Source organism: Centropristis striata, chromosome 4 (genome assembly GCF_030273125.1).
Source record: "Centropristis striata isolate RG_2023a ecotype Rhode Island chromosome 4, C.striata_1.0, whole genome shotgun sequence".
Taxonomy (NCBI): domain Eukaryota; kingdom Metazoa; phylum Chordata; class Actinopteri; order Perciformes; family Serranidae; genus Centropristis; species Centropristis striata.
The window spans coordinates 42,267,133-42,291,018 of NC_081520.1; the positions used below are offsets into that span (position 1 = coordinate 42,267,133).

Below are 23,886 nucleotides of genomic sequence, written 5' to 3' on the forward strand. Positions count from 1 at the left end.
TTGTGCAGCAGGCAGAGAAAACACTAAGTGCTGCTAAGTTCACTAAGTGTGTACTGGGTACGTTTTACAGTTAAAAATGTACATTGTGTACAGTTACAGGCAATAACTCTATAAGTTGAAATAAGATTCTATTCACAGCTTGTCCTGCACTGTACATTATACACAGTTTTTACACACACACACACACACACACTTGCAGATACGCACATAGTTGGTGACTGAGAAGATAACCAGCTGAGAGTGCAACTTTGGGGAAATAAAGACCTGCATAGTACAGTGAAATGTACAGTATTTTGACAGTATTTTGCAGCACGTAATTGTTGAAGTTAAGGATTTTGTTAAACATGGGCCTCTGACACTGGTCCTGGACATCACAACCTTAAAGTTCCTTAACTATTGGCTAATCTCTCTATAAACCAGCCTGAGGGAGTGCATCAAAGGCTGTCAAAGTTACATCTCCCATCCCAATACATTTGTTCTAGTTGCATTTAGACTTAGAGGCTTTTGTCTTCGTGGTCAGCACCTCCGTGTGTGTGTGTGTGTGTGTGTGTGTGTGTGTGTGAATGCACAGTGCATTAGATGCGCCTCATTTTCCTCACAAAGCATCTTGATCATTTACCTTCGCAATCTTCCATGAAAAATGATTTATTTATGCATGTGTGTGCACACATTTTACAAAAATTATCAAGATTAATGTCTTGTGAACAATGTTGTATAGACATACTAATTACTTGCATAAAAATGTAGAATTGACAGTTTAGGACATCAAAGACAACGCAATGCTGATGTGACATATCAGTATGTGGAGTCTGCAGTGGAGTAAAACTATAACTACATTTAAACAGACACAATAATTTACACATAGTTTGGCTTATAATAACAGCATCATCGGTATAAAAAGGTGTGGTGATTTGGATTGTATAGTTCAATTCTCAGCCAGAGCAGTTTGCACACATCCAGATCTGACCGATCCTGGACGTGGGCCCAGTTTGTCCTTTTCCTGATATTCACCCCATCCCCCATGGAGGGGTCACTGCAAACTGACATTTACAAGGCCTCCTAATCTGCTGAGAGATTGATGAACCCTCATCCAGAACCACCTCCTCCTCTCCTCAAAATGAACGGCTTTGTTTTTAGTTTCACTCTCAAACACATTTACATGATCTTACATAATTGATTTAGGAACGGGAGAGTAGATTGAAGAGTAGATTTGTGTCAGCGTTTTCACACATGCACATCCCATGTCTGTTTATGACTCTGTCCGGGTGTGTATATGTCCAGTGTCCATTACACTCAGACATGTGTGTTGTGTTTATTATGTGCAGGGAGTTACACTCTGTACCTGCACTGCCAGGACCTGTCCTGCACACACACACACACACACACACACACACAGGCAAACTGAAGCCAGCTGGCTCTGCAGAGAGTCTGCCATCTGTTCTGATTTATGTAAGACTGTTAACCCTGGACTAGGTTTGCTCCCACTAGCTCCCACTAGCCCACTAGCACAGCGATAAACCAACAGACAAGCTAGCCCTCCTTTCACCAATATATGGAGAGTACACAGTGGTGCAGGCTTTAACAATTAGGGAGCTTTGGTGACAATATTTGTTGTGTAGTTATCAGATATGTTTATGGCATATAAACAGTCCATAGGGCTGAATGATATTAGGATAATATATAATTCCTATACTTTGTCTGCAATATACATTACAGCATAAAAAAGTTTGAACATTTTCCCAGATATATGCAATTTATTGGGTCACTCTCATGTTCCCATGTCATTAAAAGTGAATGACACAATGTTGTGTTTTATACCAGAGATTCAGACATTACAGTAAAGACTATCGATCTGTTTATAGAGAGCACATTTTTTGTAGGCCAAGCTGAAAGTTGGCATCGCTGTTGTTCCCTCGACAAAATGCCAATGGGATTTTTCCATTGACTTTTGGATTATTGCAGAAAATAAACTCTGTGTCACACAAAAGTTTTTGATACTTAAATGTTTTGTTCAGCAAGACAATCTAAAAGCTGTAAAGGAACTACGCCACAGTGGAACAACTTCAACTTCACCACCAACAACTTCCTCCGTGACTGGCGTGATGATGTTTAATGTCCCTGACAATCTCTGTCACAGACACTTTTTTTTTTGCCTGCATAAGACACGTAAAAGCCTCAAAACTAACAAGCAGGGAAGGAACCGGAAGTGCAAAAATGTTACTTCAGGCAATTCCTGTAGCACACTATTGTAAAGTGGTTCAGATAGCTGTCAATATTAATCACAGTGTAATTTCTACCATTTGTACTCTATAAAGTACTGTGCCACATGTACAATGTGCTCAACTTTTTATACCAATGCCCAGTAATGCTGCAGCTGCAACAAATGCAGGTTTTTATCAGGGTCACAGACTCAGCATGACTCATTAACACGAACGGCTGGGACAAGTTTTTCCTGGATGCTTGCTTCATTGTGACAGGAGTGTCAGATGAAGGGCTAAACAGCAGAGAAAGTCTGGAACTCTGGTGCCCCCCTTCTGATTAGCATGTTGTTGATTTGCATTGGGGCTGGAGGGAGGCAGAGAGCGGTCATGGCAGACATATTTAATGCTTGTGAAGTAATGGGGCTGAATCAGCAGATAGCTCCACTGGGAGCCATTAGTCCAGACATGTGTCATTAACCCTTTCCCTGGCCCGGACTCCACCCCCGCCCACCCCCACTGACTCCCCTCGGCCCGGCCATGAAGACCAGAACACTGTTTCAGGTAGTGAAGAGAGAGAGAGAGAGGGGGAAGGAGTAACCCAAGGCTCAGAGACACACTTTCATTTTCTCCTTTGACTTTGTTTCTACTGTTTTCCTGCTCCCGTCTCACTCTGTAACTCTCTCTTCCCCACTGCTTTGTTTTTAACATAACTTTTGGGTTGTTTCCTAAGTTGTTGTTTTTTTAGTTTAAAGTTTAAAGAAGAGTCTTATGTATTTAACACTCACACCCTGTTTAGGTGTTAAAGTGTATGTAAAAAGAGGAGTATATTGGCTGTGGTCTGCATCATGTTAGTTACTGTGAATTCTAATAATTAACAAGTTAGAGAAAGTATCAAAGTGTCTATAGAAACTTCTCCTCCAACCAATCCAGCAGCAAATTCACATCTCTACTACCAGCTGCATGTGCAGTGTGTTCCAAACACACCAAAACACAGAATACACAGCTTTCATTTGTAGTTAGCAAATTAAGTTGCTTTTGACAACATGCAAGGTACAAGCTTCATACTTTTATTGTTTTTATATTTTCTTTCTGAAATTAAAAGTTGTCATTATGTGAATGCATGGTAACAGACATAATTCAAACTGAATCCAGCTGCTGTTTGGTTGCAAGGACAAAACTTATAACCTTCAGGCTTTTCAAGCCTACAGGGAATGGATTTTTCATAATAAATAGATGGATGAAGTAATATTTAACTGTGGGGTGATGCAGAGCAGAGTGAGTTGTACCTATAGAGAATAGGAGGCAAAGGGTCTTTAGATTGGGATTCTCTGTAAGAACGTCCTTGCCTTTGAGCTAACTTTTAACTTTTTTTTACGTAACCTTTTTGAAGGCCTCCCCATGCTGGCTGTGGCTGCAGGGCAACAATAGAAAGAAGGGGCAGGCCTACAACACCTGCCAGTCTTAATGGTAAACATATGTCCAGAAATGCAGAGAGAGTGAGCAGGAGGAAGGAGGAGGGAGAGGGCAAGCACACTCCTTAAAGAGGCTCTAAAGAGGCCATGTGTTCATAGATTGGCTGTGTTTTTTAGGTGCATGCATGAATATGTGTATGTCTAAATGTGCCGTTGCCTGCAGAACTGTCAGCATGTCTGTAGGCCTCTGATAACAGCGCTGGTTCTGATGAGTTTGGGGCCATAAGCAACATTTTACACTGAAACCCAAATTACCACCAACCCAACATCCCTAGATGTATATTTCATTATCAATAAAGCTTTTAATTAACAAGAAACCACACTATGATAACCATAAATAGCTATCAACACATTTTAAGATGAAATAGACCAAATATTACTAAAGTAGAATATTGATCTGAAATGACCCTGTGGAAATCATTTCCATCTTGTCAGAATCTGTGAAGGCAGGTGGGTTGGGTGTTTCATTTAGAGGGTTTAAGGTTGTTGATGTGATATACCAGAATCTGGATTAGTTAATATGCAAGAAGGAATAAAATTGTGAAATGTTTTTAACAAAATGCCTCTAAACTCAACTTGATAGACCTACAACCAATCAGAGCGACCAAACGTGTCGTAGCCCAGAGCCACAAAACATGTGAAAACATTTTTGCCATCAGAATTTTAAATAAAAAGTTATTATTGTTATCGGCCAGTTTGGTGGCTTCCCTGATCTGTTCCTACTTGAAGGTGACCAACAGAGAAACAGAGGGTTCACTTATGATACATATAGGGAGAAAATGGTTCGGTTGTATGATCCAAGCAAGGATCTGTGGATCGTGGCTTAGTTCTGCCCCTGAAACATAAAGAGATCAAGACTGGGAGCCAAATATGCTGAAGGATGGCAGATGATAGAGCTGGACTGTAATTATTCTGCTCGGTGCTCCAGCATCCCACAGGCTCATTCCACCAGTTCAGCACTCCGGGGTCTGTCACCTACACGCCACTAACGTCTGAGCGTCTGAGTCACATTAACACACACATGTCAACACACACAGGATGCATGTGTGGGTGTTTAGCTCGCTGCTCAAAGTGATCATCACAAGTGTTAAACTACCAGCCCTGGTCTCCTGCCATGTCTCTGACATAAGGACTGAGTGTGTGTGTGTGTGTGTGTGTGTGTCTGAATTGCAGTGTGTACCAAAAGTACAGTCATACATTACTGCTTACATGTACATAAATACTGTAGTGTGTGTGTATAAGCTCATTGTATGTTGAGGGTCTCCCCCTCTCTCAGCTGAGAACTACACGTCATGTCTGCCACCTTCTCTCTGGCCACAAAGCTGCCCATTATGGCCCATTATGGCCCATTATGGCCCAGTATGGCCCATTATGGACCGACAGGGTCCAGTGACCAGAGAGTGGACTCAGCTAGATGAAGGCCCAGACCAAAGCCCCTCCTAAATCTTCATTTCGACCTTTATAGAATCTTTCTCCATGTCTGCTGGCTCTTTCTGTATAATATCTCTCTGCACTAATCCTAAATCTCATTCCTTGCTTGTCCAGTAGCGTTCTCAGTATCCAGTAAAGTCCCAACCCTTTTGGCTGCAATAAAACCAGTTGCCAAACATACTGCCACTGACTGATTCACCTCCCTCTGCTGCTCTCCTCTTTCCCTGTCTCCTCCATTTCTCCAGTCCTCGTCATCCTCCATTCTCACCCCCACCACCTTTATTTCACAGGCCTTGCATCCTTTTTCAAATCTGAAAAGAGAAGTCTGGCTTTGTAGTTTAAGAAATTAAATAGATAGCACTTCCAGAGTAACATCCGTTAGCTTAGCCACTGTCAGATACTATATAGCTAAAGATGCCAGTCACACATTAAATGTGTTGTCATTTATCTGTATTTAAGTTTTTAATTTAAGATAATATTTCTACCATAAACTAGTTATTTTATCAACGGTCTCAATGCAGTCTTAGATAGATAGATAGATTACTTACTTTATTCATCCCCGAAGGGAAATTCGGTAAACGGTAAAGTCTTAAATCATTTTTGGCTATGCTGGAACCAAATGATTGATTATGGAGAGTAAGATGCAGAAAAAACAAAAGTTCAACCTGCTTGACCGAAGCAAAGTAAATAAGTTGTGCCTGTACTATGTCTGCAAGATGATTCTGTCATTTTTTCATTTTTAATTGTATTTGTTGCTACAAAAATGCAATGTATGCATGTATGAGGCTTCATTTAAAAGGTTAACATCTTCTAGTTACCCTTTTTTAATGTAACTCTCAAACATAATTTAGCTTAAGTACAATGATGCAAAAGTACTTGAACAAATGACCTTTCACATTAAGTAACTATAATGTAACATGTTAGAAAGTAACGCTACCCGACATGATTCCTGATACAGTTTTTCTCCAGTTTCTTGCGAGGCAGCCAGCTGTTAGATCATCTAAACTCTGGGCCAGTAAGGAGAGAGGGAGCTGATGACACAGAGGTGGTTCAAAGAGGGAGAAGCAGAGGTTTTGTATCTGAATCCTGCTCTGTTAAGGGTTTCCGTGTCCCGGGTTTCTCCTCTCCTGGCCCAGGCCGTCCCTCTCAGGAGAGCTATAGGAATCCCCCTGAGTCCCATAGTCAGACACTAGCTGACAACTCTGACAAGCCGGAGGATTTTCACCTCTTTCACACACATGCACACACACCTTCACAACCGATACCGGACACTCATCGGAGGGGGGAAAAAGTGAACTCATATTTATGTTTCCCTGTCTACACACACAGTAATTACACTGATGTGGTATTACTTTCTTCAATTTAACAATTACACATTTTATCTTTACCTTTTCTCACACACACAACTACTAACAGCACACGCAGAGACGCTTTTTTACGCATAACTCACACAAAGCTAACCCCCTCTTCCCACACATCCTCACTCTCTGGCTCTAGAAGGAGTCAAATGGCTCAATGTGTTAAAAGCATTAGGTAAGCATGGATCCAGCAGTGCTCCTTGGGCTGATATCATATGTCCTGCTTCATTACAGTCTGCTGTATACATTCAGCTGCATCTCTGACCCTCCATCTATCTATCCCTCTCTCCTCCATTCCTCCCCTCTTCTGTCCCCCTGGGGGGCTTTAACAGAGAGCGGCCGTCCCAAGATGTTAGCTGAAGAATAAATGTGATCTATAATATGGTTTGGAAAATGGAAAATGAATCTACATATAAGGAATATATGTACACTACTGGTCAAAAGTTTTAGAACACACCAACTTTTCCAGAATTTAATTGAAAATGATGCAGTTTAATGTCTCAGTGTACTCTGAAATTAATGCACATTTGCAACGTTTAAAATTCTTTATTGAGCATGATAGTGTTTTGAAAGTAAAAAAAGATTCAAAAACACATTTTATGTTGAACTAAAGGACTAAAAAAGACACAAAATGACCCAAAAAAAGACACAAAATGACTTACAAAGACATGAAAAGAATTAAAAAATGGACAAAATAGCCCAAGACTCCATAGAGTTAAGTTGTTAACCCATTTCTTGTTCCCTGAAAAAGGCCTACTTGCATTATTCTGAAATGTACATTATTTTCCAGTTTTGGTTAAGCTTACCTTTTTTTATTTACCTCTGGCAGTTCACCACTTACCTTTGTACCCTTTCAAGCTGTTCATTTGACTTGAACTGCTTGAATTTCAATAAAAATGGAAAAATTGGGGTGTTCTAAAACTTTTGACCGGTAGTGTATGTATATAAAGAAAGGCAGGCTAATTCCTGTTGCAGGATTAATATGTAGGGACGCTGCAGAAATCATAGTGCAAAGGGAGGGAAAAGTTAAATAGCAATTAATTAAACTTGAACAAACTGTCCCTTGTCCTTGAGGCTGTGCAGGTCTTATTCTGGGTCCTGATATGACATTAACTGCTGGCAGGGTGCTGACCAGAACCAGCTGAACGGCTTGTATATGAGGCAGACAGACAGACGAGGAAGAGGGAAAGAGATCCAAGCAGCAGCAGCCTGTAACCAGCAGCCTGTAACCTGCAGCCTGCCGACTGTTACCTCACACCACACCTCACATCCTGCAGCTGCATGTGTGTGAGGCGGCGAACACACTGAGGCCTTTTCTCCTCTCTCCACCGCAGCACTTGGCCTGCTGCACCACACTTGTCTCTCCATCGCAGGCGAGCAGGCAGCGCTAGGCTAGCATTAGCACTTTTCTCCCTCCGTAAGCAGTTTGCAGTGTGAATGCATGTGTTTGTGTGGAAGATCACAGCTTACTCAGATCAGTCAGCCACTTATAGGCAAGGGGGAGGTCAGAGGGCCAGGGGGGGATGAGAAACGTTGGTGGTGGTGGTGGAAGAGACAGTCAGGGATTGTTCTAACAGAGGGGTTCCAGGTGTGCACAGTGGACCAAAACTAACGATATTTGGAGGAGATAGAAACTTATTTAGGGTGCTTTACTCTGCTAATTGGAAAACTTTTAACTGACTGTCTCAACGGTGTTGAATCACTGCACATGAATGCTTTTTTGTTGTTGAAAGGCAGCTGAGAGAGATGGAAAAAGATCCTGCAAACAGAGAAAAACTAAAGGGATTACATAGAGAGAAGGGATACCTCAGGGAAAGATGGGAGAGGTGTTTAAATACCGTAAAGGGAGAATCTCTCAGTCGTGTCTTTCACCATCACTGACAGTCATCACAGAGTCTGGCTGACATGGAGGAAGGCTCCTCTTTCTGTTACACTGTTAGCCCCCCCCCCCCCCCCCCAGCCCAGCTCTACCTCTTTCAAACCCTTTCTTATAAAAAGAAGGGAGAGGTCTTGTTAATCAGCGTTTGGCTTCAGTTTGGGGGCTCGTATATAAACCCTCCCCTCCCTCCCGGTACCCTGCCCCCCGTGTATGTAACAGATGAGGATAGCAGAGTGTATGTTTACGAGCGCGAGTGCTGGACTTGGCAGCGCCGAGCGCTACTTCAGTGTCTCACAGTTCATCACAGCTCAATGACTGACTGACTGGGCCCCTGTCCTTCTCCCAGAGTTTACATTATGTGCATACGCACTCACTCATACGCGACTCCTGACTCTCACTGCTTCTCTACTCTAAACTCCTCATTGTTTCAGGTTCCTAAGCTGCCCCCACAGGTAATTGTTTAAGACTGTAGATAAGTATCTGCAGCCATTAACCATATTGTTTCCCTGCAGTGGTCCTATGCGTTGGAGAAGCCGAACACAGGCAGCGTGTTCAGCCTGGCCTGGTCAGCAGACGGCACCCAGCTGGCCGGTTCCTGTGGCAACGGACATGTCATCTTCGCCCATGTGGTGGAGCAGCACTGGGAGTGGAAGAACTTTGTGATCACGCTGACCAAGAGGAGAACCATGCAGGTAGAAAGAGAGACACACAATCATTACATTTATTCTCTAACCTTAAAGGGACAGTTCACATCAAAATAAATCTGTTACTTGTTAAAGTGCAAAAAGATGCATTCAGAACATTCAGTAGCAGCGTCTCTCTTCAGAGATCACCAAACCTTTATATTACATTCAAGAGAAATAGTCTAGACGGAATTGTCCAAAAAGTGAAAGTGAGGAGCATTTATGGGTACAAGTCGGGAGCCGGCCTACTTTACTTATTTCAAGGGTACAGAATCCAAAAAAAATGGTTCCCAAGCAATATATATATGCAAAATACCAACTTTTAAGGTGAGATTAAGCATTATTTGTGTCATTTTTTAAGGCCGACATAAATATTCAATCAATATCACTTTTAAATGTTGCAGTTGGTATTTTGCATATATATATATACATAAAAAAGACACTGAGCCTCCACTATATCCTTGCTCTGACTCTAGACTATAGATCCATAAACTTAATTTCCTCATCTTTGATTGCCTACTTACAAAAAAACTAAGGGGAAATGGTCCAATGACTGTGCAAGATGGGCGATTTGGTGGCCATTTGATATACAAATTAGAAGGTCAAAAACTCAAAATTTCGCTTGGGAACCTTTTTTTTTTTGAGATATGTAAGGTAGGCCGGTTCCCGACTTGTACCCATAAATGCTCCTCACTTCTTATAGAAGGCCTTTTTTCTGAAATAAGTCTAGACTAAAAGCAGACATCTCCTGATATCTCCAACACTCAACCGCACCAAAACAACCTAGACTTAGAAGAAAACACGACAGGTAAGAGTAAGAGATGTCATTTTGATTTTGGGGTGAACTGTCTCTTTAAAGAAAGTTATTCTTGCCTGTTTATTTGATTAAACAAAAGGACAGACATTATATAAAGCAATGACAGAAACAGAAAGAAGAGAAGTACATTTTTAGTAAATCTCAAGTTAAGAAATGGCATAATTTTATGCATGAGAAAAATAATCCTACTGAAAGCCCATCTTGATTCTTGGTCCCTCATATTAAAGGTGTCTTTAAAGGGCACATACTACGTTCATTTGCAGCGTCATACTTGTATTTTGTGTTTTGACAAGAACATATTTAGATGATTTAATGTCTAAAACAGATTAGTATTTCCGTACTGTCTGTCTGAATAAACCTGTCTTCACCCTGTGAGTCGCTCTGTGTCTGTTTATGTCCAGTCGGCTCTGATTGGCTTGGAATGAAAAATATGGTTCACCTCTGCAGAGGTTGTTGTCAAGCAGTGAGACACACTCAGATAGGGGGAGATATATTTTAATGAGCCTGAATGTGACATAAGAAGGCGAGACTAATCAGAATGGGTTGATGAATCCCATGTTTGTTGGTCCAGGAAGCCCTCAGAGAAACAAGGTTGTTTTATGAGAAACAAGGTTGTTTATGTCATAGTTTGTGGGTTGGTAGGCTCTCCACATACACAACTGGGTGATTCTCATGAACATAGAAAAAATCCAAGAGCAATAAATACATATTTTCTTTGACCCTTTATAACATATACAATCTAAAGTCACTGTTTAATATGAATTTGTTATCTATTTAAACACTTTTAAGGTTTTTTCGGATATTTTTAGAGACACTGTGAGCAAAATTCATTTCCGTAACGTGAAATAAAAAACAAAACAAAAGGATTTTTCTTTCTTTTTTTTCTTTGGCAAGCACTTAAATATGCTCAAGGGTAGCTGGGATCACCAAAATGTATTTTATTAAAATTGACACATATTTTTATTCAAACAATCCTGTCATTACCGTAACATCTAACCATTTTTCTCATCAATTTTCATTCAGATTTTGTTCTTTACACATTGTTAAAAACCATAATGTTTGATTATATTCTGTTAAATTATAAATTTTTAAACAAATGTATATTTATTTTTATAAAGTTTATTTAATATTTATTGTATATAAGTGTAGGGAAACCATGACATTTATATCTGGACGCATTACGGTAATGAATTTGTGAATCAAAAATATGTTTAAAAATATAGAAAATATTATTTTAACACAAAACAATGAATTGTGCCTCATTATGGCTATATTGTTAATTCATATAAAAGTGAAATATATTTAGTTTAATTAAGTATGTCCTTATAATCTTCACAGACATAGCTTCAATCACCCAAATGCATGTGTATCAGCACTGAAAAGGTGAGTTTTCCATAATAAGTTCCCTTCAAGGTGAGGAAGGATAAATATTCTCACACAATCAATCAATCAATCAATCAAATTTTATTCAAGACTCAGGGTCCATAGGAGACAGATATTAAAAACAGGAACAATACAAATAAATAAATTACACAGCAGACAAAAATATGACAAAAAATACAAAAAGATGATCTTCAGACCGACCAGAATAAACTGTTACTGTAAATAATCTATAATATAATAATTTATAATAATAATAATAAACAATAACAGAGCCAAACTGGGTTTTGTCAGCATAACAAGACAATTAAAAAGTGCTCCAGTGCCCTGGGCCGACTGTAAAGAGGTGTGTGAATATGCTACGTAGAGGCCTCCACTAGATGTGGCCATATATTACAGTAGGACCCAGTATATATTCCCAGTATATATTACAGTAGGACCCTCTCAGTATATATTACAGTAGGACCCTCCCAGTATATATTACAGTAGGACCCTCTCAGTATATATTACAGTAGGACCCTCCCAGTATATATTACAGTAGGACTCTCCCAGTATATATTACAGTAGGACCCTCTCAGTATATATTACAGTAGGACCCTCCCAGTATATATTACAGTAGGACCCTCCCAGTATATAATAGAGTAGGACCCTCCCAGTATATATTACAGTAGGACCCTCCCAGTATATATTACAGTAGGACCCTCCCAGTATATATTACAGTAGCCCTCCCAGTATATATTACAGTAGGACCCTCCCAGTATATATTCCAGTAGGACCCTCCCAGTATATATTACAGTAGGACCCTCCCAGTATATATTACAGTAGGACTCTCCCAGTATATATTCCAGTAGGACCCTCCCAGTATATATTACAGTAGGACCCTCCCAGTATATATTACAGTAGGACCCTCCCAGTATATATTCCAGTAGGACCCTCCCAGTATATATTCCAGTAGGACCCTCCCAGTATATATTAGAGTAGGACCCTCCCAGTATATATTACAGTAGGACCCTCCCAGTATATATTCCAGTAGGACCCTCCCAGTATATATTACAGTAGGACCCTCCCAGTATATATTAGAGTAGGACCCTCCCAGTGTATATTCCAGTAGGACCCTCCCAGTGTGCCAGTGTGCAGTGACAATGACCAGCCTGTCTCGCTCCATTCTCTGCTGTTTAAACTGGTTCTTACCACAAGGTAGCGTTTACATGCGGTTAACACACCCAAATGCACACACACACATACACACTTGTATACTTTCAGACACACACACACCTACAGAAAGAAAAGTCACGCACGTGTGTGTGCCTACTGCCTACACACGCATGCATTTATTTGCAATAGACATACCAAGTGCAGTTTGTGTAAACCAAACAAAGTCGGGTCATCAGCCATTTATTTTCAGCCTTGCAGGCGCTTTTCTGTCTCCCTCCTCCCCCTCTCCTCCTCGCAGGCCTTTTTAAAAGTGCACATCTGCCAGTGGTTTGTGAATCAGCCAGCTAAATTTACCACCTTGCGGTCAAATGTTTTTTATTCCTGGTTGTGTTGCATGTAAATTTGGCTTGCTGCAGGGAGCAGAGGAGGAAGATTTGTAAAGCTGTAAAAATAACCCCACCTTTCACCTGGTGCTGGAAAAGGCCTTTTCATTCATTCACAGAGAGAGCTGCAGGGAAGTATTTATCTATGCAGGTGAAAAAAACGAGCACCAACCACCGCACGCACAGTTAAAACAGTAAAAACTGCTTTCTCCGACCACAGTTGCCCTACATATACTTGGACATACTGTAGACTGTTTCCTGTGTATATTAAGAATAAATACACTCCGATGCGTACGTGACTGTTCAGCCTCTGTTCCTGAAGCCAGTGTCTCCCTTTTGTTGTTTGCATGTATAAATGTAAGTAAAAGATTAGATTAGATTCAACTTTATTGTCATTGAACAGAGTACAAGTACTAGGACAACGAAATGTAGTTTAGCATGCAGAGTAGTAAAGTGCAAGGTATTTACATATGAACACAGTGTATGAATATAGTGCAGGTATGAATTGAATATGCTGTAGGATATATACAGTGAATGAATATGTTATAGAAATATATACAGTAAAGAATGTACAGTAAAGCAGCAGTGCAGGTAGATGAATGGATGGTAATAAATAGTCAAAAACAGTCATTAATGTGGGCAGATTACAGGACAGCAGGTGGTGCTTGTTCAGTTACCTTCAAGAGATTTCATTATTTCTCTTTATTACTTATCTTTCTGTCCCCTCATCTGTTTCTCAGGTGAGGAATGTAACGAACGATGCCGTGGACGTACTGGAGTTCAGAGATCGAGTCATCAAAACCTCGTTGGCGTTTGGTCACCTGGTGGTGGTCACATCCCTCCAGTGCTACGTCTACAGGTGAGGAGCTCAACGCTCGTTTCCTCGTCTCAATGCTCGTCTCTCGTCTCCTGTTCATGCTGGACTGACTATTAAGATTCTAGAATTTTCCTCACACATCCAAGTTTTGTGACAGACTCCTCCTCTACTGACCAGATCCTGACAATAATCTTTAGATCCTCTGAAATATAATCAGCTCCCGTGTCGTGTAGCCTTTAAAATGTGCACACACAAATTTTGGCAAAGAAGGGCTGGGCGATTGAAAATGTGTTGTTTTTCAGTAGGTTGTGGCACTACGACATGTTTATTTCATTCATTTTGGTCTACTTTTTATTTATTATTTTTCATAATGAATATTTATGTTTAATAGTCAGTAAGTGTGCTGTTACAACATACTTGATCTCACTTATACACCTAATTATTTTTAATTATTTTTATATTATTGATATAATTTTAAATAATAAATTTGTGTGTGTTTTTTCTTAAAAGTTCAGGAAAATTCACAGTTAAAACCATAATTCCCCAAAAATTTTTTGGACGTTTATAAAGTCAATGAGTATTCCATTATTTAAAATAATTGTGATCTCAATAATGATTAATTGTGATTATGATTTTTGTCATAAACAGTCCTGTGTCAAAGAGTGATAAAACACAGAAAAATGATCCCGGTGGGGAAAAACAACAACAACAACCACCACATCTTACTAAAAAAAAAATAATATTATCAGATAACCTCTAGATATATTTTGAAATGTGCTAGATTGATATGAGGTGTAATTTTAAACATGTCAGGATTAAGAACACACACAGACTTTAAACTTGTTAAAATGAAGGACGAAGCAAAACATCTGTTGAAGTCAGTGCCAGGGCTTTTTTCTACTGTATTTCTGTAATGATCATTTGTGTCAGTCTTTGTCTATCATTATCAGATGTCTGTGTTTTCTGATTTTTTTTTCATGTGTTTGTGTTTGTGCCAGCTCCAGGAACTGGAACACTCCCCTCATCTTTGACCTGAAGGAGGGAACGGTGAGCCTCGTCCTGCAGGCTGAGAAGTGAGTTTCTCTGTTCCAGGAGCAGAAACAAGCTGCTGGATCCTCCATCAGCTCCTCTAATGCTTCATTGCTCCACACTGACCACTCATCTAGCAGCCAGCCAGCCAGCACACACACACACACACATTCTTGTACTTCTATCTTTGTGAGGACCCTCATTGGAACAGTGAATTCCCTTGCAAGTTTATAATAGTTTTGGATTTTTCATTAGTTTTAGTTTTTGAATTTTTGTTTTCAAATTCAGTTAGTTTTAATGAGTTTTTAGAGTGAGTTTGCTAGTTTTAGTTTGGTTTTTATTAGTTGTAGTTTTTTGTAATGGGGTATTTGTTGGGTGGGAGATTAAAAGAGGTCACAGTAAATTTTGCCTTTATTTCCTTTGTCTGATCCATCTTCATTATGTATGAAAAAGTTGACAAAGACGAAAACGAAGAACACTTTCACTATAATTTTAGTTAGTTTTGTAACCACACAATACAGTTTCAGTTAATTATCATTATCATGTAACCTTTAACCCTTAAAACAAAGTCTGGAATCTCAAAAAAGCCTTTAAAGAAGTGAGGACCGGCCGAAATGTCCTCACTTTGCAAAAATGTCCTCACTCTGTTGGTTAAAAACGTGTTCTGGTCCTCACTATGTAGGAAGTACAAGAACACACACACACACACACACACACACACACACACACACACACACGGGGGCTGTGCTCTGTATTAGCCAGCCCTGTCATACAATAAGGCTGAGAGTGAAACCACTGGGGGAAATTAGATTAATATGGAGTAGCTCTTATGAAATACTCCGATGCAGTGTCCATGACACTCAGCATGGAGCTAAATAGATTACTGGCCGTTCTGAAATCACAGTTGGGTTTGATGAGTCTTGCTGAGTAAGTCAATGCTGTGTTAATGTGCATTATACGTCTGAATTACCTGCTGGTGTCAGTTAACAGTTATAGACTCCTTACACGGTCCCTTTATCCCTCTCCATGCCATCACTTGCATATAAAACCATGTATATACAGTATTTATTTTATTTTATTTTTTTTATTATTGTTGTTTGCACTTAAAAAAACATACAATCGTTAGGAAATAACAGTACAAGAAACAGTAAAAGAAAATGCAGGAAAGATCAAAAAGCCCAAAGGGCTTATATACGCCACCCTCCCTCTTCAACCTATAAATAACTATACTTTACTTAAATTACATAGCTAGATGAAAATAAAAAAAATTAAACAAAACAAATACAAAGGTGTAGAACATCTATAGGGATTTTTTGAGCTTGGTCTTAAAAGTATTTAAAGAGGAACATGATTCTGTTAGATGTTTTATGTCGTTCCACTGCACCTTGATAAACTAATGAGAATTTGGCAACAGAGGTCCTACAGAAAGGAATATGTAAATCATTGTTTCTTCTTGTAAGATGTGCATGATAATGAGAATTAAACTCAAAGTAACTATGACAAAAGTTAGGTAAAGATGCAGGAAGGCAAATGACTTTATACATAAGAACCCCTGTTTGATACTTATTGACCTCATAAATTGTAAGTAGTTGCAATTGTTTAACCTCCTGAGAACCTGCGTCCTCATATGTGGACATTACATTTTAGGTTTGCTGGACCTTTATACTTCATTCTGCTTAACTATGACATGTTGTCCTCAGCAGTACACACTCTAGAAAATACATCAATGAGTGTAAAAATCAGATGGCAGCATCTTGGTAAAGTCAATCAACAGCTTATCCCCAGAAAAAAAGTGGACCAGGTACAAAACCTGATCAGATTTTATGGTTAAAACTTGTTTATTTGTGCTTAATAATGTTTGTAGTTTGAGATTCTGTACAAATTTGACTATTTCTAGCAATAGCAACAAGCTACGACTGCTAATCAGGAAGTTCTCATTTGACAACGAATAGATTTTGCTCTCGTTCTTTCAAAGAGAGGCTGTAAATGTATGGAAATAAACAGATTTACACACTGGTGAATTAATTGTGTTCTACAGTAAAATAACGCTTAGTTTTTAATCATGCTTTGTTTTTAATAACGCTTAGTTTTTGTACTTATCATGTCCTACTGATCCTAAATATCTAGGAGAAACTAACAATACTTACCAAACTAAAGCTTTGGTCTCAGGAGGTTAAATAATGGTTTAGTTGGGGCTAAATAAGAAGAGTTAGTGGCAATTCCTACCACAGTACACTAACCCAGCTCTCATCCACTGTATTTTACAGACATTTTCTCCTTGTGGATGGAGCGGGGCTGTACACTTTCTCCTACGAGGGGAGATTGATATCTTCCCCCAAGTTCCCTGGTCTGAGAGCTGACGTCCTGAACGCCCAAGGTGTTTCTCTCAGTAACGACACCATCGCCATTAGAGACAAGAGTGATGAGAAAGGTGAGTGGAACTGCCACCGATGTAAACAGAAGTAGGATGGACTGTGTTTCTACCATGTTCTCTTTCTCTCTCCTCACCAGTCATCCTTGTGTTTGACGCTCTGACTGGGAAACCCCTCGGTGATGGAAAGACACTGACTCACAAGGTTTGTGATATTTTGTCCTTATGTTGACCTCATCTGTCACAGCTACATGATGTTGTTTGTGTATTTTAATGTCCTGTCTACACCAGAATTGAAAATGTGTTTTATTGTGTGGGTTGATCTGCTTTTCGTGCTCACCTTACACTTACACTACCGGTCAAAAGTTTTAGAACACCCCAATTTTTCCAGTTTTTTATTGAAATTCAAGCAGTTCAAGTCAAATGAACAGCTTGAAAGGGTCCAAAGGTAAGTGGTGAACTGCCAGAGGTAAATAAAAAAAGGTAAGCTGAACCAAAACTGGAAAATAATGTACATTTCAGAATTATACAAGTAGGCCTTTTTCAGGGAACAAGAAATGGGTTAACAACTTAACTCTATGGAGTCTTGGGCTATTTTGTCCATTTTTGAATTCTTTTCATGTCTTTGTAAGTCATTTTGTGTCATTTTGTGTCTTTTTTTAGTCATTTTGTGTCTTTTTTTGGTCATTTTGTGTCTTTTTTTAGTCCTTTAGTCCAACATAAAATGTGATTTTGAATCTTTTTTTTACTTTCAAAACACTATCATGCTCAATAAATAATTTTAAATGTTGCAAATGTGCATTAATTTCAGAGTACACTGAGACATTAAACTGCATCATTTTCAATTAAATTCTGGAAAAGTTGGTGTGTTCTAAAACTTTTGACCAGTGGTGTATATTTAGCAAATATCAAACCACTCATTAGAGGGTTTTTTTCCTTATTGGGTAACAAGCTGATTCTAAACTATATTATCAAGATAAATAAAGATTAAAATAAATGCCTTTATCATCAAAAGCATTGTTATCTGTATTATATGTTCTGTAAAAACATATCAGCATGTATCAGAAAACATATTCACGGTCATATTCCGCTAGATACTGATATACCTGTAGCAAGAATCAGCTGGTGATCAACTGGCCGTGCTCTAAATGCAAGTAATGTTATTAACTTGATAAGTCACACTATTGAACATAGTTCTGCACAAAACATTAGCTTGTTAAATCCTGTATATGTAAAGGTGTCAGGCCAGTAGACATTAGTGAAACATATAGCAAACTGTGAGAACTGATCAGGGCTTTTATTAACTATCCCCTGTTTTCCCTTAAATCTTTCTACTATAATACTTATGCTGGCTAGAAGAAGCACACACTATAAGATTAATGCTGCTCCTTATTTTCGACATATTCTACATGAATCAACTTGTGAGGATGCTGGCGTTAAGCTTTAAATGAAGCCAGTGGCTATTTGTTAGGCCTTGATGATTCAGCGAGCCACAAATGATCTAAATAGACCTTCATAGAGCTTTCCACAGTGCAAAAAAAACATACTTACCCATACGCAGGAGGCAGGGAGACAATAAAGACAGAGGAGGAGAATGGGGGAAGGGCTTCGGAGTCAAACTAAGACGGAAAGAGACAAAAAGAAGGAAAGGAAAGAAAAGAAGTGGAGGTAGCAGTAGTTACTGTTTGTCAGCAGCGCTTTGTCTGCCAGGACGCCACAGCTCCAAGACACACAGCCAGCCAGCTGGCTCACACACACACACACACACACACACACACAGAGGTTCAGCATATACCCTCTCTCTCTCTCTCTCTCTCTCTCTCTCTCTCTAATACACACACTCTTGGCAGAGAGGCTGTGAGGTCACGGCGCTCCCCCTTTTCCCTTTTTTCCTGATCTTTTGTCATCTCTCCATCATTCACTCAGCGGTTCCCTCTTACCTTTGTGCTTGTGTGTGTCATTATTCATCTGTAGCTGGAGGTGGTGGAGATCGCTCTGGACCAAAGCGGCCCGTCCACCGAGAGAAAGATCGCCCTGATAGACAAGAACCGTGACCTTTACCTGACCTCTGTGCGTCATCTTGGGCGAGAACCCAAAATCTGCAAAATCGGTGAGACGGTAGAGGGAGCTGACTGGGACTCTCATCTGTTTTAAACACATCTGTAGCTAATACTGGGTGAACATGGTTCATGGTGTGTGTGTGTGTCAAGGTTATAATAGTTTTGGATTTTTCATTAGTTTTAGTTTTGATTTCGTTGTGTATTTTTGCTTTCAAATTCAGTTAGTTTTAGTTAGTTTTTAGAGTGAGTTTGCTAGTTTTGGTTTAGTTTTTATTTTTTGAAAATGCTTAGTTTTAGTTTAGTTTTTATTAGTTTTAGTGTTAGTTTTAGTTTTTTTGTAATGGGTATGTGTTGGGTGCCAGATTCAAATAGATCATAATAAATTTTGCCTTTATTTCCTTTGGTTTATCATTTCAGCCCCAATAAGGTTATTAACTGTTTTGTATTTTGGTTCTAGTGTAAACATCCCAGTCTCAGTAAACATATTCACCATGTGTTGCATGTTCAAATAGAAACACTGAATTATGAATGAAAAAAGTTGACAAAAATGAAAACTAAGGACATTTTCACTTTAATTTTAGTTAGTTTTGTAACCACACAATACAGTTCCAGTTAGTTATCGGTTTTTTTAAAACTCTAGTTTTTATTTTTATTTCAGTTAACGAAAATGTTTTTTCAATTCTAGTTTTCGTTATTTCGTTCGTTTTCGTTAACTATAATAACCTTGTTGTGTGTGTGTGTGTGTGTGTGTGTGTGTGTGTGTGTAGGTAGCATGGTCCACAGCATGGCTTGGAATGATGCTGCTAACATCCTGTGTGGGATCCAGGACTCCCAGTTCACAGTGTGGTACTGCCCCAGTGTTGTCTTCACTGACAAGGACCTGCTACCTAAAACACTCTACATAAAGGACGGCAGGTAGGCATGAGCCGTCCGTTTCATCCCTTATATGCCGGCATTTTATTATTTTTTTTTCTCCAAACTTTTTTTATTGGGTTTTGCAGATGAGTACAACCGTATTAAAACATACAAAGAGTAAATTAGTAATTTTTTCCTTATTGAAAAAACAAACAAACAACAAAAAACAAGAGTGAAGTATCATGGAAGTATTGCTGCATACCCGAACAACCCACAGAACCAGAACAGCCACAAAAAACAAAAACAAACAAAGACAAAAAATAAATAAAATAGAAACAAACACAGGCACATCAGTCAGGTAATAGTAAGCTGTAATTGAAATAGCAACAGACATCCTAAATCAGAGTAGTGGCATGCGACCCTCAAATATGCTGGCATTTTATCATAAATGCCCGACACTGTTCCCAAGCAAGGAAAAGGTGTAAAATATGAGCTAAGAAGAGAGATAGAAGCAGCTTTTTTGCACCTTCCAGCTCTTTCCACAAGGTACAACACATAGCGCTTCAGGCTCTTTGTTGCCAGCAGCTGTCAGACTGTACGATGCTTGGCAAGGCAAGTTTATTTGTATAGCACAATTCAACACAAGGTAATTCAAAGTGCTTTACATACACATTAAAAACATCAAGACACAATTGAAAACAGTAAAAACAGTCAATTAAAACAGGGAGATAGAAATAAAAATATAAATAGGATAAAATAAGATACAGCAGGATAAAAAAAGAGATAAAATAATAAAAAGCACAAGTCAAACATTGTGTAGTTAAAAAGTAAGGGCAGTAGAGTAGAGCAGATAAGTGTTAAAGTTAAGATACGCTGCAGTAAACTATAGTGTTTTTAGTCCTGATTTAAAGGAGCTGAGCGTTTGGGCAGACCTCAGATCTGCGGGTAGTTTGTTCCACAGGTGAGGAGCATAATAACTGAAAGCTGCCTCACCTGCTTATGCTTCCTGCCCAGAAGTCCTCAGCTGCAGCCAGTACAGGAGGTGCTGAGGCAGAGCGCCTCCACTGTCCATACAGGCCATGCAGGGCTGCTTTATCATGTCTCTGCTACACTAATCTGAACATCGGGACAGCTTTTATCTGTGCTTTACACTTCCAATGCTGAATCACACTTTTTCAGACATCGCACATTAGCACATTTTTTAATTTTCTGTTGTTTTGCTTTAACTTTTCTGGAGCTCCAGCAGCCAGATTTCATCTTTAAAGTCATTAAAAGATCATTTTTTTATGCAATGTGCAAATGGGGAGCAGCAGATATCAAGTGGCAAGAGCTTATAAATAAATACAAAGGCTCCATTTTTATGAATACGTCTCGGTTTTTAGGATAATATGTGATTGAAGGCAGGCTGGACCAAGTACAGTGCGAGCTACAAAAGCAGCACTGTCAGAACGTTATATCATCTGCTCAGCAAAACTGTATATGTGGTCGACTGCCACAAATTGCTCTTTGTATTAGACATTTTGACACACACACATACGCAAACTGGAAAGAACGACATGGTCAATAAGATGATTGTTGTATTCTTAATTAGCACAATCCATCATCCTCTCCTTATTAACATGTTAACTTAGTTATGACATATTGCATTACCCTATGTACTGTATGTTACTGAACACTCTTTTTCCCACGAGAGCATTCACTCTTTTTCTCACGCTCACTGTCAATACTCTCACAGGCTAACGCTGAGAATGTGTCTTGCTGGCTTTTCTCTGAAATCAGAACTCTGAGGATGTGGTTACATGTATTTGTTCTGACTAGGATGTGTGTATGTGTGTGTGTGTGTGTGTGTGTGTGTGTGTGTGTGTGTGTTTGTGTGTGTTTGCCCTCTTCAAAGTGAGTTCAGTCGTGCACCCCACATTCTGAGCTACGTTGGCACCAAGGTGACGTTGCGGCAGGGGGACGGGTCCCTGGTGTACAGCTGTGTGCCCCCCTACCCGGCCCTGCTGCACGAGTACAGCACCGCGGCACGCTGGGAGGACGCGCTGCGCCTCTGCCGCTTCGCCAAGGTACGATAACAGCATCTCTCTAATCAAGATTATGATTTTAAGATTCAGTTTTGCACACACACACACACACACACATACACAAACCCAATATTTTTCAGTGTTTTTTTCTTCTTCTATTTAGCATTCTTATACATTAGTGCTGCCAAATGATACAAAAACTTACTGAATTATTTGTAATTTATGATAAACCTATCTAAATGAATTGCACATATATATATATATATATATATATATATATATATATATTTAAACAATTGTCATGAGAAGTATTTGAAAATATTTAAATTTGAGCAGGAATAAAAACAGCTTTTTGTGGATTGTGGACCGATATAACTGTGCTATTGTTGTTTTTCAAACAAATAATTATATTAAATATATTTTAGCATTTTAATTATTATTTTTACATTGTCAACCAAATTCAAAAATCGAAAAATTGAAATAAAATAAATAGCTAAATAAATATCCATATCATATGATCAGTGTAAGTCATTTGCTGAAAATTCCTTAATTATTTTTAGCATTATTTTCTGCTTGATGATTTTTGCATATTCCAGTGTGGCTTGATGAGAAGCATTAAGAGGGTTTTGCTAGCTCAGACTTGAAGTACTCCAATGGCACTAAAATAACTTTTTGCAGAAATTGCAGAGAACAGTGCACCTATCAACAGTTCCCTCCAGGTGTTTTTTAAATGTAGTTCTCATTTGCTCTGACCGAGCAGCGTTTCCTTCTGCTTCCATCATGTTTACACAACCACAGCTGTATATTAGTGATGTGTAGGGTCAAGGGACGTCACTGAGGGCAATTAATCTGCCTTATTTTTTTTTAATGCATTGCATCTTGTTTTCGGTCATTAATTATTCTAAATGAACGGGTTATTTTGACAGCCCTAGTATTTATATAATTGACCTCAAGATAGTGTGACGTATCCCTCAGTCCAGAGCTCTGGCACCGTCCAGCTTCCTGCGGTGTGTGTGTCGCACGAATCTATGTATGAAAAACAGGGAGACGGAGTCTGAAATGAGAAGGTAGTAGACAGGTTTATGGGAGCAGACCAGCAGGCTTTAATTAGCCTTCAATTAGCCTGGTGACACCATTTACCGGATTTAGCCCCCATAGACCTCACTCATAAATACACACTACTATATGCATGTGTAAACTCTCCACATGCATACACACGCTGCATGCAGTGTTGGACTGTGTCACTGCTCGGGCGATGATGCAATAACCACAACCCTGGAGAAATGGACGGCTAGTAGCAGGAGGAGGGTGGGACAGAAGGGACGGAGAGAGAGACGCTGGTTTTAAGAGCTTTTCCTTGACCCTTCCCCCTCTACTTCCCTCTACTTCTGGTAAGAGTTTGGTGGCAGCACGACTTTTCCCAGAATCACAGTCATTGTCAGTAACCCTGACCTGATAGGAGTCCACATGTGTAATAGTTTAGAGCCATTCACACAAACAGGCACACATTATATACAGTACATGACAGTTATAATATCAGGAAGATGCAGGCACACTAAAGATTTTGCCTCAAATTGTAATAGGTCCTCAACTTTTTTTTTCCAAGTTCCTGACCTCAGCCTTATTGTGATTTGTTATTTCTAGGAGTGGTTTCCAATAAGAGCTGTTTGTCTCAGTGATGGACACTGATTAAAGGGGGAATTACAAAGTGGTGACTCCAGTGTGAAGTTTGCTCAACTCGTGGTTAAGAATTCGTTTTAATAAATGCAGCTGCACGGAGCAGAGTGGTGACACATTTGTTTACATTCATTGATGTTGTGTACAGCAAACGTCTGTGTTTGTGTCTGTGTGTAATGTGTGTTTTTGTAATGGCTGTAATGAGGCTGCCAGGATATGAGCAGGATGTAATGGGGACCATAAAGACACCATCACACACACACACACACACCACTAGCACAGACTCCATTTTCC

General features: G+C 39.4%; 1 protein-coding gene across 1 annotated transcript in view; it reads left to right on the top strand.

The window, feature by feature from the left end:
- Positions 1–23,886, top strand: part of ift80 (intraflagellar transport 80 homolog (Chlamydomonas)) — a 45,528-nt gene that overhangs the window by 18,416 nt on the left and 3,226 nt on the right. Inside the window, exons 9-16 of the mRNA XM_059331324.1 lie at positions 8,854–9,033; positions 13,500–13,618; positions 14,575–14,649; positions 16,873–17,036; positions 17,117–17,181; positions 18,951–19,086; positions 19,804–19,951; positions 21,786–21,957. Of these exons, the coding sequence (XP_059187307.1) occupies positions 8,854–9,033; positions 13,500–13,618; positions 14,575–14,649; positions 16,873–17,036; positions 17,117–17,181; positions 18,951–19,086; positions 19,804–19,951; positions 21,786–21,957 (1,059 nt within the window). The remainder of the gene's footprint in view (positions 1–8,853; positions 9,034–13,499; positions 13,619–14,574; positions 14,650–16,872; positions 17,037–17,116; positions 17,182–18,950; positions 19,087–19,803; positions 19,952–21,785; positions 21,958–23,886) is intronic.